General features: G+C 50.2%; 1 protein-coding gene across 1 annotated transcript; it reads left to right on the top strand.

Annotated features, from left to right (window-relative positions):
* Positions 1-204: 204 nt before the first annotated feature.
* LOC106564293 (myeloid-associated differentiation marker-like protein 2) lies at positions 205-8416 on the top strand. The gene is made up of 2 exons (XM_045690879.1): positions 205-1324; positions 6899-8416. Exons 1-2 carry the CDS (start codon positions 1041-1043, stop codon positions 7530-7532), a joined length of 918 nt encoding a protein of 305 aa, XP_045546835.1. The 5' UTR covers positions 205-1040; the 3' UTR covers positions 7533-8416.
* The last annotated feature ends 5683 nt before the right edge of the window (positions 8417-14099 follow it).

Genomic DNA, 14099 nt, shown 5'->3' with positions numbered 1-14099 from the left:
TCTCTCTCTCTCTCTCTCTCTCCTCAGGTCTTTGTAGAATGTGTCTCTCTATTTATATCCAGCTTGGTCATCTCTCTCCATTCCTTGGAGTCTGGAACGTGTCTGCATGCTTTACCACACACACACACACACACACCCTCACATCCATCGGCCCAACCCTTGTATTTAAATAACTTTCTCTGACTGACTGACTGACTGACCACCTCCATGTCTCCTCAAAGAGAGAGAGAGAGAGAGAGAGAGGTGGTTTTTGGGCCACATGGCTTGGTTGTCAGTGAGAGTGTGTACTGCAACAGACAGACACACAGAGAGCCAAAGTGTGGTCGTGTACCTAAGAACTTCAAGCTTGACCATCGGAAGACAGACAAATTGACTGAACCGGATTATATTGGATTATTACATGATATCACATACTGGGATTGAGAATTTATACTGTACTGTACCGTCCAAGTGAAGAAAAGCTCTGACAGAGACTGAAAGTGTCCTCAAAAGAGGAAAAGGTTGGCCGGCTCTTTTGAATTCAGCAGTTGGATGTAAATACTGGATTTTATGAATATCCAGCATTCAAAGACTCAAGAAATACATTTATTATGTGTCAATCTTGTAAGGATTCAAATATATATCAGAGGACTGAAGAAATATATATGGACACAAGAAATATATGGACTCAGGAAGATATTCTGCCTACACAAGAGTGTGTCCTTATGATGTGTATGCACAGTGGACCAAGCTTCTCTATACATGTGTGATCCAGAGAGTTTCACCCACGAGGGACGGCTGCGTTTTGACGTGTTTTCTTTGTGACATACCGTGAGTCACCGACACATAAATAGAGACCCAGAAAATACCCAGAGTCCCTAGCGTCCCGGCACAAACAGCAGAGCGAGAAGCAACCACGCATGCTCACGCACAAACACACCAGGTTCACGAGTCGATACATTCAAGACTTGCTTTGTGTTGTCACGTTTTCCACTTCATCCTACTCCAGTATTGGACAGACACCCCCTTACCCCACGACCTCTGAACCCTGACTCCTGACTATGAACCCTCAGGGGGGTCAGTACCTCAACAAGACGGCGGTCTTCTCCTCGCTTGGCGCCGCCCGCCTCTCCCAGCTGGCCCTGGGCTGCTCGGTGGTTGCCATGGTGAGCCACAGTGCGGGCTACAGCGGTGGGTCGTACGGCGTGTTCTGCATGGCGGTGTGGTGCGCGTGCTTCGGCATGACGACTGTGATGTTCTTCCTGGACGCCACCCGTCTCCACGCCTGTCTGCCCATCTCCTGGGATAACCTGACGGTGGCATTCGCCGCCCTGGCGACCCTCATGTACGTATGACCTCACCATAATCATTGTTACACGTCATCATGTATGCATAACATCATCAAAATGAGACAAACAAGTGTTAGACATACATTATTATGTCATGAAGTAGACATGGGATAGCCTTTCACTGACTAACCATCAAATCAAAATCAAATCAAATGTATTTATATAGCCCTTCGTCCATCAGCTGATATCTCAAAGTGCTGTACAGAAACCCAGCCTAAAACCCCAAACAGCAAGCAATGCATGTGAAAGAAGCACGGTGGCTTGGAAAAACTCCCTAGGAAAAACTCCCTAGAAAGGCCAAAAACCTAGGAAGAAACCTAGAGAGGAACCAGGCTATGAGGGGTGGCCAGTCCTCTTCTGGCTGTGCCGGGTGGATATTATAACAGAACATGGTCAAGATGTTAAAATGTTCATAAATGACCAGCATGGTCAAATAATAATAATCATAGTAGTTGTCGAGGGTGCAACAAGCACATCCGGTGAACAGGTCAGGGTTCCATAGCCGCAGGCAGAACAGTTGAAACTGGAGCAGCAGCACGGCCAGGTGGGCTGGGGACAGCAAGGAGTCATCATGCCAGGTAGTCCTGAGGCATGGTCCTAGGGCTCAGGTCCTCCGAGAGAAAGAAAGAAAGAGAGAAAGAGAGAATTAGAGAGAGCATATTTAAATTCACACAGGACACCGGATAAGACAAGAGAAATACTCCAGATGTAACAGACTGACCCTAGCACCCCGACACATAAACTACTGCAGCATAAATACTGGAGGCTGAGACAGGAGGGGTCAGGAGACACTGTGGCCCCATCCGATGATACCCCCCGGACAGGGCCAAACAGGCAGGATATAACCCCACCCACTTTGCCAAAGCACAGCCCCCACACCACTAGAGGGATGTCTCCAACCACCAACTTACCGTCCTAAGACAAGGCCGAGTATAGCCCACAAAGATCTCCGCCACGGCACAACCCAAGGGGGGGCGCCAACCCAGACAGGAAGACCACTCAAGTGACTCAACCCACTCAAGTGACGCACCCCTCCCATGGACGGCATGGAAGAACACCAGTAAGCCAGTGACTCAGCCCCTGTAATAGGGTTAGAGGCAGAGAATCCCAGTGGAGAGAGGGGAACCGGCAAGGCAGAGACAGCAAGGGCGGTTCGTTGCTCCAGCCTTTCCGTTCACCTTCACACTCCTGGGCCAGACTATACTTAATCATAGGACCTACTGAAGAGATAAGTCTTCAGTAAAGACTTAAAGGTTGAGACTGAGTCTGCGTCTCTCACATGGGTAGGCAGACCATTCCATAAAAATGGAGCTCTATAGGAGAAAGCCCTACCTCCAGCCGTTTGCTTAGAAATTCTAGGGACAATTAGGAGGCCTGCGTCTTGTGACCGTAGCGTACGTGTAGGTATGTACGGCAGGACCAAATCGGAAAGATAGGTAGGAGCAAGCCCATGTAATGCTTTGTAGGTTAGCAGTAAAACCCTGAAATCAGCCCTTGCCTTAACAGGAAGCCAATGTAGGGAGGCTAGCACTGGAGTAATATGATCAAATTTTTAGGTTCTAGTCAGGATTCTAGCAGCCGTATTTAGCACTAACTGAAGTTTGTTTAGTGCTTTATCCGGGTAGCCGGAAAGTAGAGCATTGCAGTAGTCCAGCCTAGAAGTAACAAAAGCATGGATTAATTTTTCTGCATCATTTTTGGACAGAAAGTTTCTGATTTTTGCAATGTTACGTAGATGGAAAAAAGCTGTCCTTGAAACAGTCTTGATATGTTCTTCAAAAGAGAGATCAGGGTCCAGAGTAACGCCGAGGTCCTTCACAGTTTTATTTGAGACGACTGTACAACCATCCAGATTAATTGTCAGATTCAACAGAAGATCTCTTTGTTTCTTGGGACCTAGAACAAGCATCTCTGTTTTGTCCGAGTTTAAAAGTAGAAAGGTTGCAGCCATCCACTTCTTTATGTCTGAAACACAGGCTTCTAGCGAGGGCAATTTTGGGGCTTCACCATGTTTCATTGAAATGTACAGTGTGTCGTCCGCATAGCAGTGAAATTTAACATTATGTTTTTGAATGACATCCCCAAGAGGTAAAATATATAGTGAAAATAATAGTGGTCCTAAAACGGAACCTTGAGGAACACCGAAATGTACAATTGATTTGTCAGAGGACAAACCATTCACAGAAACAAACTGATATCTTTCCGACAGATAAGATCTAAACCAGGCCAGAACTTGTCCATGTAGACCAATTTGGGTTTCCAATCTCTCCAAAAGAATGTGGTGATCGATGGTATCAAAAGCAGCACTAAGATCTAGGAGCACGAGGACAGATGCAGAGCCTCGGTCTGACATCATTAAAAGGTCATTTACCACCTTCACAAGTGCAGTCTCAGTGCTATGATGGGGTCTAAAACCAGACTGAAGCGTTTCGTATACATTGTTTGTCTTCAGGACGGCAGTGAGTTGCTGCGCAACAGCTTTTTCAAAATTTTTTGAGAGGAATGGAAGATTCGATATAGGCCGATAGTTTTTTATAATTTCTGGGTCAAGATTCGGCTTTTTCAAGAGAGGCTTTATTACTCCCACTTTTAGTGAGCTTGGTACACATCCGGTGGATAGAGAGCCGTTTATTATGTTCAACATAGGAGGGCCAAGCACAGGAAGCAGCTCTTTCAGTAGTTTAGTTGGAATAGGGTCCAGTATGCAGCTTGAGGGTTTAGAGGCCATGATTATTTTCATCATTGTGTCAAGAGATATAGTACTAAAACACTTTAGTGTCTCCCTTGATCCTAGGTCCTGGCAGTTGTGCAGACTCAGGACAATGGAGCTTTGGAGGAATACGCAGATTTAAAGAGGAGTCCGTAATTTGCTTTCTAATGATCATGATCTTTTCCTCAAAGAAGTTCATACATTTATTACTGCTGAAGTGAAAGCCATCCTCCATTTGCGAATGCTGCTTTTTAGTTAGCTTTGCGACAGTATCAAAAAGAAATTTTGGATTGTTCTTATTTTCCTCAATTAAGTTGGAAAAATAGGATGATCGAGCAGCAGTGAGGGCTCTTCGATACTGCACGGTACTGTCTTTCCAAGCTAGTCGGAAGACTTCCAGTTTGGTGTGGTGCCATTTCCGTTCCAATTTTCTGGAAGCTTGCTTCAGAGCTCGTGTATTTTCTGTATACCAGGGAGCTAGTTTCTTATGACAGATGTTTTTAGTTTTTAGGGGTGCAACTGCATCTAGGGTATTGCGCAAGGTTAAATTGAGTTCCTCGGTTAGGTGGTTAACTGATTTTTGTCCTCTGACGTCCTTGGGTAGGCAGAGGGAGTCTGGAAGGGCATCAAGGAATCTTTGGGTTGTCTGGGAATTTATAGGACGACTTTTACTGCTCCTTGGTTGGGGTCTGAGCAGATTATTTGTTGCAATTGCAAACGCAATAAAATGGTGGTCCGATAATCCAGGATTATGAGGAAAAATATTAAGATCCACAACATTTATTCCATGGGACAAAACTAGGTCCAGAGTATGACTGTGGCAGTGAGTAGGTCCAGAGACATGTTGGACAAAACCCACTGAGTCGATGATGGCTCCGAAAGCCTTTTGGAGTGGGTCTGTGGACTTTTCTATGTGAATGTTAAAGTCACCAAAAATTTGAATATTATCTGCTATGACTACAAGATCCGATAGGAATTCAGGGAACTCAGTGAGGAACACTGCATATGGCCCAGGAGGCCTGTAAACAGTAGCTATAAAAAGTGATTGAGTAGGCTGCATAGATTTCATGACTAGAAGCTCAAAAGACGAATACGTAATTGTTTTTTTTTTGTAAATTGAAATGTACTATCATAAATGTTAGCAACACCTCCGCCTTTGCCGGATGCACGGGGGGTATGGTCACTAGTGTAACCAGGGGGTGAGGCCTCATTTAACACAGTAAATTCATCATTCAGGCTTAAGCCATGTTTCAGTCAGGCCAATCACATCAAGATTATGATCAGTGATTAGTTCATTGACTATAACTGCCTTGGAAGTGAGCGATCTAACATTAAGTAACCCAATTTTGAGATGTGAGGTATCACAATCTCTTTCAATAATGGCAGGAATGGAGGAGGTCTTTATACTAGTGAGATTGCTAAAGCGAACACCGCCATTTCTTATTTTGCCCAACCTAGATCGAGGCACAGACACGGTCTCAATGGGGAAAGCTGAGCTGACTACACTGACTGTGCTAGTGGCAGACTCCACTAAACTAGCAGGCTGGCTAACAGCCTGCTGCCTGGCCTGCACCCTATTTCATTGTGGAGCTAGAGGAGTTAGAGCCCTGTCTATGTTAGTAGATAAGATGAGAGCACCCCTCCAGCTAGGATGAAGTCCGTCACTCCTCAACAGGCCAGGCTTGGTCCTGTTTGTGGGTGAGTCCCAGAAAGAGGGCCAATTATCTACAAATTCTATCTTTTGGGAGGGGCAGAACACAGTTTTCAACCAGCGATTGAGTTGTGAGACTCTGCTGTAGAGCTCATCACTCCCCCTAACTGGGAGGGGGCCAGAGACAATTAATCGATGCCGACACATCTTTCTAGCTGATTTACACGCTGAAGCTATGTTGCGCTTGGTGACCTCTGACTGTTTCATCCTAACATCGTTGGTGCCGACGTGGATAACAATATCTCTATACTCTCTACACTCGCCAGTTTTAGCTTTAGCCAGCACCGTCTTTAGATTAGCCTTAACGTCGGTAGCCCTGCCCCCTGGTAAACAGTGTATGATCGCTGGATGATTCGTTTTAAGTCTAATACTGCGGGTAATGGAGTCGCCAATGACTAGGGTTTTCAATTTGTCAGAGCTAATGGTGGGAGCCTTCGGCGTCTCAGACCCCACAACGGGAGGAGCAGAGACCAGAGAAGTTTCGGCCTCCGACTCGCTTAGTGGGGAGAACCAGTTGAAAGTTTCTGTTGGCTGAATAAGCAACACCGGTTGAGCATTCCTACAGCGTTTCCCTCCAGAAGCCATGAGAAAGTTGTCCGGCTGCGGGGACCGTGCGAGGGGGTTTATACTAACGTTACTATCTGTACTTACTGGTGGCACAGACGCTGTTTCATCCTTTCCTACACTGAAATTACCCTTGCCTAACGATCGCGTCTGAAGCTGGGCTTGCAGCACAGCTATCCTTGCCGTAAGGCGATCGTTCTCCTGTATTTTATGAGTACAGCGACTGCAATTAGAAGGCATCATGTTAATGTTACTTAGCTTCGGCTGTTTGAAGTCCTGACGAACCATGTCCAGATAAAACCTCCGGGGTGAAAAAGTTGAATGAAAAAAGTTGAGTGAGGGAAAAACTAAAAATATACAGTAATGAAAAAGTAAAAACCGTGAGGTAGTCAGGTAGCAAAGTAAGATCGGCAACAAAACGCACAGCAGCACGTCTGCAAGTTGTGACCGGAAACAGGAAGTCTAACCATGACATCACTGACTAACCGTGACATCACTGACATGACATCACTAAACATGACATCGCTGACTAACACAATCCCTCTCCTCTCCTTCTCCTCTCCTCTTCTGCTCCTCTTCCTCCAGGTATGTGACAGCCTCGGTGGTTTACCCAGTCTACTTTGTCAGAGCGGAGTGCCCCTACGCAGGCTGTGAGGTCCGGAACTTCCGCATCGCCGTCACTGTCTGCTCCATCGCCGGCTCCCTGGCCTACGGCGCCGAGGTGATCCTCTCACGGGCCAAACCAGGCCGGGTCGTGGGCTACATGGCAACCGTCTCCGGCCTCCTCAAGGTCGTCCAGGGCTTCGTGGCGTGCATTATCTTCGGAGCGCTGGCGAACGGGACCGAGTATTCTCGTCACGTAGCGACGATTTACTGCGTGGTCGTCTACGCCGTCTGCTTCGCCATGACGACCGTCGTGGTTATATTGACCGTGTCCGGTCGCACCGGGTGTTTGAAGTTACCGTTCGACCGGTTTGTTGTTGTTTACACGCTCTTGGCGGTTCTTCTCTACCTCAGCGCCTCCGTCGTCTGGCCCGTGTTCTGCTTCGACAGGAAGTACGGATCGCCAGAGCGCCCGTCGTCATGCCCGCGGGGCCGGTGTCCGTGGGATAGTAAGGTGGTCGTGGCGGTGTTTAGCTTCGTCAACCTGGCGCTGTACGTCGCCGACCTGGTGTACTCACAACGGATACGTTTCGTAACCCAGCAACCACGGGTGTAGAACAGAACGGAACGGAACGAAGCGGAACCAAATGATACGGAACAGAATAGAATGGGATAAAACTTTATTGTACACCCAGAAGTGAACATTCACACAAAGACAATATGCTTTGTCTTCCACCACCAACCACTGGTGAGGACTAGAATAGGAGAGTAGGTAGAGCTAACTGTTGAGTCAAAGAGTAAGCGACATCGACTTTTCATCAATCAATCAATCAATCAAATGTATTTATAGAGCCATTTTTACATCAGCAGATGTCACAAAGTGCTGTACAGAAACTCAGCCTAAAACCCCAAACAGCAAGCAATGCAGATGTAGAAGCACGGTGGCTAGGAAAAACTCCCTAGAAAGGCAGGAACCTAGGAAGAAACCTAGAGAGGAACCAGGCTCTGAGGTGTGGCCAGTCCTCTTCTGGCTGTACCGGGTGGAGATTATAACAGTGCAAGGCCATTAAGGCTTTTGATTGAGTGTACATCACCTACTTGTATGAATGTGTCACCCTCTTTTAATGAAGGGCTTATATCTCACAACCATGTAACCATTGAGATATAAAGTATTCTTATTCAGTCTTTATGCACATAACAGCCAGCTAACCCTGCTACGACACCCCATTAGGGTGACACTCAGTAACTGACCCCTCTCACACCACTCTAGATATGATGGGGGATGGATGACATCACTAAACATGACATCACTGACTAACACAATCCCTCTCCTCTCCTTGTCCCATCCTCTGACTAGCCTGACACACTCTACCAGACCACATCATTGGCATCTCTAGCTAAATCCCTATTATGCTGGCCTCCTCCCCAACTCCCTGCCCCTCCAGCCCAGACTACCACCACACCCTGGGGTGGAAGTTGGGAGAGAGGAGCTCTACTTCTCCAACCCATGACACACTCCACTCTCCCTTTCCCCAGTACCAGCCACCTCCCCTGCCCCTCTACTCCCAGAAACCCCCTCTCTCCCGGGGGTGTGAGGGGAGAGTGTGGCCTCTGTAGCAGCCTGTCAGCAGAACCAGGAGAGGAACAGCATGGAATCTGACCAGCTCAGCACACTCTCACTGGGGTCTGCACATTTACGTTGAGTCCCCCACCCTCTCTCTGTCTCTCTCTCTCTGTCTTCTCTCTGTCTCTGTCTCTTACTGTCTCCCTCTCTCTCTCTCTGTCTCTCTCCCTCTTCTTTCATCCTCCTCTCCTCTCCTCTCCTCCTCTCCTCTCCTCTCCTCTCCTCTCCTCTCCTCTCCTCTCCTCTCCTCTCCTCTCCTCTCTCCTCCTCTCCTCTCCTCTCCTCTCCTTTCTTCCTCCTCTCCTCCTCTCCTTTCTTCCTCCTCTCCTTTCTTCCTCCTCACCTCTCCTCTCTAACTGTGTCTCATCCTCCTCTTCTGCATTGTCTAATCCAGGCTCAGGGTGTCTTAGTCCCGTTGTCAGGCACGACAGGAAGTTATCAATCCCATAAACACCCTACCGACCATCTCCATGACGATTTCAGAACTCAGTTTGCAGTTCCATTGTGTTGTGTCAGACTACTGTCTGTTTATTTGCTTGTGTCTTAAAGTGAGTGCTATTAAGAAGTTATATTATCAAATTTTGCAAATTAAATAAATGATAAATGGATTAACATGGAAAAATCCAGGATTTTTGTGATACATCTTTGTGTTGATTTTGCAGCTATAAATAAAGTTCTATAATTTGGGATTGATACCATCACTCTAAGACTTTGTAGATATCTTGTATTGTACAGTACTAAACGTGTGTGTGTGGTGTGTGTGTGTGGGTGTGTGTGGTGTGTGTGTATGTGTGTGGTGTGTGTGTGTATGTGTGGTGTGTGTGTGTATGTGTGTAGTGTGTATGTGTGTGGTGTGTATGTGTGTGGTGTGTGTGTGTGTGGTGTGTGTGTGTGGTGTGTGTGTGTGTATGTGTGGTGTGTGTGTGTGGTGTGTATGTGTGTGGTGTGTATGTGTGTGGTGTGTATGTGTGTGGTGTGTGTATGTGTGGTGTGTGTGTGATAACAGCCTCAAACAGTGCACAAACACTCTGTGGTGCAGATAATCTTTTTTCCGTCTCTTCTCCCTCTCCTCTACCCCCTCTCTCTCTCCTCTACCCCCCTTCTCCCTCTCCTCTACCCCCCTTCTCCCTCTCCTCTACCCCCCTTCTCCCTCTCCTCTACCCCCTCTCTCTCTCCTCTACCCCCCTTCTCCCTCTCCTCTACCCCCCTTCTCCCTCTCCTCTACCCCCCTTCTCCCTCTCCTCTACCCCCTTCTCTCTCCTCTACCCCCCTTCTCCCTCTCCTCTACCCCCCTTCTCCCTCTCCTCTACCCCCCTTCTCCCTCTCCTCTACCCCCCTTCTCCCTCTCCTCTACCCCCCCCTTCTCCCTCTCCTCTACCCCCCTTCTCCCTCTCTCCTCTACCCCCCCTTCTCCCTCTCCTCTACCCCCTTCTCCCTCTCCTCTACCCCCCTTCTCCCTCTCCTCTACCCCCCCTTCTCCCTCTCCTCTACCCCCCTTCTCCCTCTCCTCTACTCCCCCCTCTCTCTCTCCTCTACCCCCCTTCTCCCTCTCCTCTCCCCTCTCTCCCTCTCCTCTCCCCCTCTCCTCTACTTCCCCCCTTCTCTCTCTCCTCTACCCCCCCTTCTCCCTCTCCTCTACCCCCTTCTCCCTCTCCTCTTGCCCCCTCTCTCCTCTTCCCCCCTCTCCCTCTCCTCTACTCCCCCCTTCTCCCTCTCCTCTACCCCCCTTCTCCCTCTCCTCTACCCCCCTTCTCTCTCTCCTCTACCCCCCTTCTCTCTCTCCTCTACCCCCCTCTCTCTCCTCTACCCCTCTCCCTCTCCTCCTCTCCCTCTCCTCTCTCTCCTCTTCCTCTCCCTCTCCCTCTCCTCTCCCCCCTTCTCTCTCTCCTCTACCCCCCCCTTGTCTCTCTCCTCTACCCCTCCTTCTCCCTCTCGCCCCTCTCTCCTCTTCCTCTCCCTCTCCTCTCTCCCCCCCTTCTCCCTCTCCTCTACCCCCCTCTCTCCCTCTCCTCTCTACCCCCCTTCTCCCTCTCCTCTACCCCCCTTCTCCCTCTCGCCCCTCTCTCTCCTCTTCCTCTCCCTCTCTCCTCTCCTCTCTCTCCCTCTCCTCTACTCCCCTCTTCTCCCTCTCCTCTATCCCCCTTCTCCCTATCCTCTACCCCCCTTCTCCCTCTCGCCCCTCTCTCCTCTACCTCTCCCTCTCCTCTACGCCCCCTTCTCCCTCTCCTCTACCCCCCTCCTCCCTCTCCTCTACCCCCCCTTCTCCCTATCCTCTACCCCCCTTCTCCCTCTCGCCCCTCTCTCCTCTTCCTCTCCCTCTCCTCTCCTCTTCTCTCTCTCCTCTACCCCTCTTCTCCCTCTCCTCTATCCCCCTTCTCCCTCTCCTCTACCCCCCTTCTCCCTCTCGCCCCTCTCTCCTCTTCCTCTCCCCTCTCTTCTACCCCCTTTCTCCCTCTCCTCTACCCCCCCTTCTCCCTCTCCTCTCCCCTCTTCTCCCTCTCCTCTACCCCCCTTCTCCCTCTCCTTTACCCCCCTTCTCCCTCTCGCCCCTCTCTCCTCTTCCTCCCCCTCTCTTCTACCACCCCTTCTCCCTTTCCTCTGCTGTTGCTTTGCTCGGCTCTCTCTCTGTGCATTCTCCTCTCCCCTCCTTCTGCTAGGGAATCTACTACAGACAGATGGAGTTTGAAGAAGGATGGAGGGAGAGAGGGGGATGAGGTAAGGGAGGGTGGGAGGTTTGGGGGGACTCAGGTTAAGCAGATCAAATCCGCCCATCACACACACACACACACACACACACACGGTGAGAGTGATCTGTGTGGACAGGTGTCCATCTAACCATCATGAGGTTCCTGCCTCTCCTGCCAGAGGGACTATAGAGGGTATGTATTCATACTGGGGCTGCAGCCTAAATGGGACCCTATTCCCTATTTAGTGCACTACTTTTGACCAGGATAGGGTAACATTAGGGACGCAGCCTGGCTAGTTGTCATGACAAATCTGTCACGGCCCCTGGGCCCACAATGATGATGTCACTCACTGTCCTAACTGTCAGTCACTCAGCACTGCGTGGTGATTGGTTGTGGGTTTATTATTAGGCCTTTATCCCTGACCAACCGGCGTTCCAAACCCAGATCTACCCTCTGCGTGCTACAAGACTGTGTTTGTCTGCTGACCTAAAGCCTAGGCACCTTTGTTGGAAATCAATGGTTAAAAACGTCAAAGGGACAACTGACGAACCCAAGGCCTTTCTTACATGGTCGGTGCTATCAGGAATTCTTGTTGATGTCCCTACCCTAAACCCTAACACTAACCCCTACCCTTACCCCCTACCCTAACCTTAACCCTAACCAAACCCTAAACCTACTCGTAACCTTTACCTTAACCATTTTAAATGTCAACTTCAATGGGGTAGGGACGTCCCAAGGATACCAGTCCTTTCTAACATGGCTGTGCTCTGAATGACAAGTATTACACAACCTGTTGGCTGCCTCTCTCTTTTGTGTTGTAGTTTTTAATCCGGAGGCCACCATTTGTAATTTCACCGTGCAGGGAGAGAGATAGCCCTACGGTGGAACAAGAACCATAGACTGAGAAATTTACATTTTACAGAACATCTTGTGGCTTGTGCCCTCTTCTCCCCCTCTCCTCCCTCCTCCATCTCTCTCTCTCTCTCCATTCTGCGCTCCCTCCTGCCCTCTTCTCCCCCTCTCCTCCCTCCTCCATCTCTCTCTCTCTCCATTCTGCGCTCCCTCCTGCCCTCTTCTCCCACTCTCCTCCCTCCATCTCTCTCTCCATTCGTGCTCCCTCCTGCCCTCTTCTCCCACTCTCCTCCCTCCATCTCTCTCTCTCTCCATTCTGCGCTCCCTCCTGCCCTCTTCTCCCCCTCTCCTCCTTCCTTCATCTCTCTCTCTCTCTCCATTCTGTGCTCCCTCCTGCCCTCTTCTCCCCCTCTCCTCCTTCCTTCATCTCTCTCTCTCTCCATTCTGTGCTCCCTCCTGCCCTCTTCTCCCCCTCTCCTCCCTCCATCTCTCTCTCTCTCCATTCTGCTCCCTCCTGCCCTCTTCTCCCCCTCTCCTCTTCCTTCATCTCTCTCTCTCTCCATTCTGTGCTTCCTCCTGCCCTCTTCCCCTCCCCCTCTCCTCCCTCCTCCATCTTCTCTCTCTCCATTCTGTGCTCCCTCCTGCCCTCTTCTCCCACTCTCCTCCCTCCTTCATCTCTCTCTCCATTCTGCGCTCCCTCCTGCCCTCTTCTCCCAGTCTCCTCCCTCCTTCATCTCTCTCTCTCCATTCTGCGCTCCCTCCTGCCCTCTTCTCCCAGTCTCCTCCCTCCTTCATCTCTCTCTCTCCATTCTGCGCTCCCTCCTGCCCTCTTCTCCCCCTCTCCTCCCTCCATCTCTCTCTCTCTCTCCATTCTGTGCTCCCTCCTGCCCTCTTCTCCCCCTCTCCTCCCTCCTCCATCTCTCTCTCTCTGCATTCTGTGCTCCCTCCTGCCCTCTTCTCCCACTCTCCTCCCTCCTTCATCTCTCTCTCCATTCTGTGCTCCCTCCTGCCCTCTTCTCCCCCTCTCCTCCCTCCTTCATCTCTCTCTCCATTCTGCGCTCCCTCCTGCCCTCTTCTCCCCTCTCCTCCCTCCTTCATCTCTCTCTCCATTCTGCGCTCCCTCCTGCCCTCTTCTCCCCCTCTCCTCCCTCCTTCATCTCTCTCTCCATTCTGTGCTCCCTCCTGCCCTCTTCTCCCACTCTCCTCCCTCCTTCATTCTCTCTCTCTCCATTCTGCGCTCCCTCCTGCCCTCTTCTCCCCCTCTCCTCCCTCCTTCATCTCTCTCTCCATTCTGCGCTCCCTCCTGCCTTCTTCTCCCACTCTCCTCCCTCCTTCATCTCTCTCTCCATTCTGTGCTCCCTCCTGCCCTCTTCTCCCACTCTCCTCCCTCCTTCATCTCTCTCACTCTCCATTCTGCGCTCCCTCCTGCCCTCTTCTCCCCTTCTCCTCCCTCCATCTCTCTCTCTCTCCATTCTGCGCTCCCTCCTGCCCTCTTCTTCCACTCTCCTCCCTCCTTCATCTCTCTCTCCATTCTGTGCTCCCTCCTGCCCTCTTCTTCCCACTCTCCTCCCTCCTTCAACTCTCTCTCCATTCTGCGCTCCCTCCTGCCCTCTTCTCCCCCTCTCCTCCCTCCATCTCTCTCTCTCTCTCTCATTCTGCGCTCCTCTGTCTGAGAGAGAGAGACAGATGAGCGCCCTGGAGAGAACTTGTCTGCCTGTGTTATTAGCTATGCGTATCTCTACACCCGACAAGCAGTGTGTGTGTGTGTGTGTGTGTGTGTGTGTGTGTGTGTGTGTGTGTGTGTGTGTGTGTGTGTGTGTGTGTGTGTGTGTGTGTGTGTGTGTGTGTGTGGTCCACACCTCGCCTAGATGCCCCCTCTCCTCTCTGCAAACCAAAACTGATTCAGGCAGTCTGTGGTATTTTTAATAAACCTCTGGGGATTTCTTTTTCAGAAAAAGAGCGAATGAGTGTTGTCACGCCTCAGTACTCACACAGGGGAATAGATAGTGCCAAGGCAGTC

This window comes from Salmo salar, chromosome ssa12 (genome assembly GCF_905237065.1).
Source record: "Salmo salar chromosome ssa12, Ssal_v3.1, whole genome shotgun sequence".
NCBI lineage: Eukaryota > Metazoa > Chordata > Actinopteri > Salmoniformes > Salmonidae > Salmo > Salmo salar.
This window is presented reverse-complemented; position numbering and strand designations above follow the sequence as displayed.

Excerpts from the sequence above, each read along its gene's own strand:
- LOC106564293 (XM_045690879.1), top strand. The coding sequence starts at position 1,041 with ATGAACCCTCAGGGGGGTCAGTACCTCAACAAGACGGCGGTCTTCTCC. Across the intron at positions 1,325-6,898 it reads GCCGCCCTGGCGACCCTCAT|GTATGTGACAGCCTCGGTGG; the intron begins GTACGTATGACC and ends CTCTTCCTCCAG.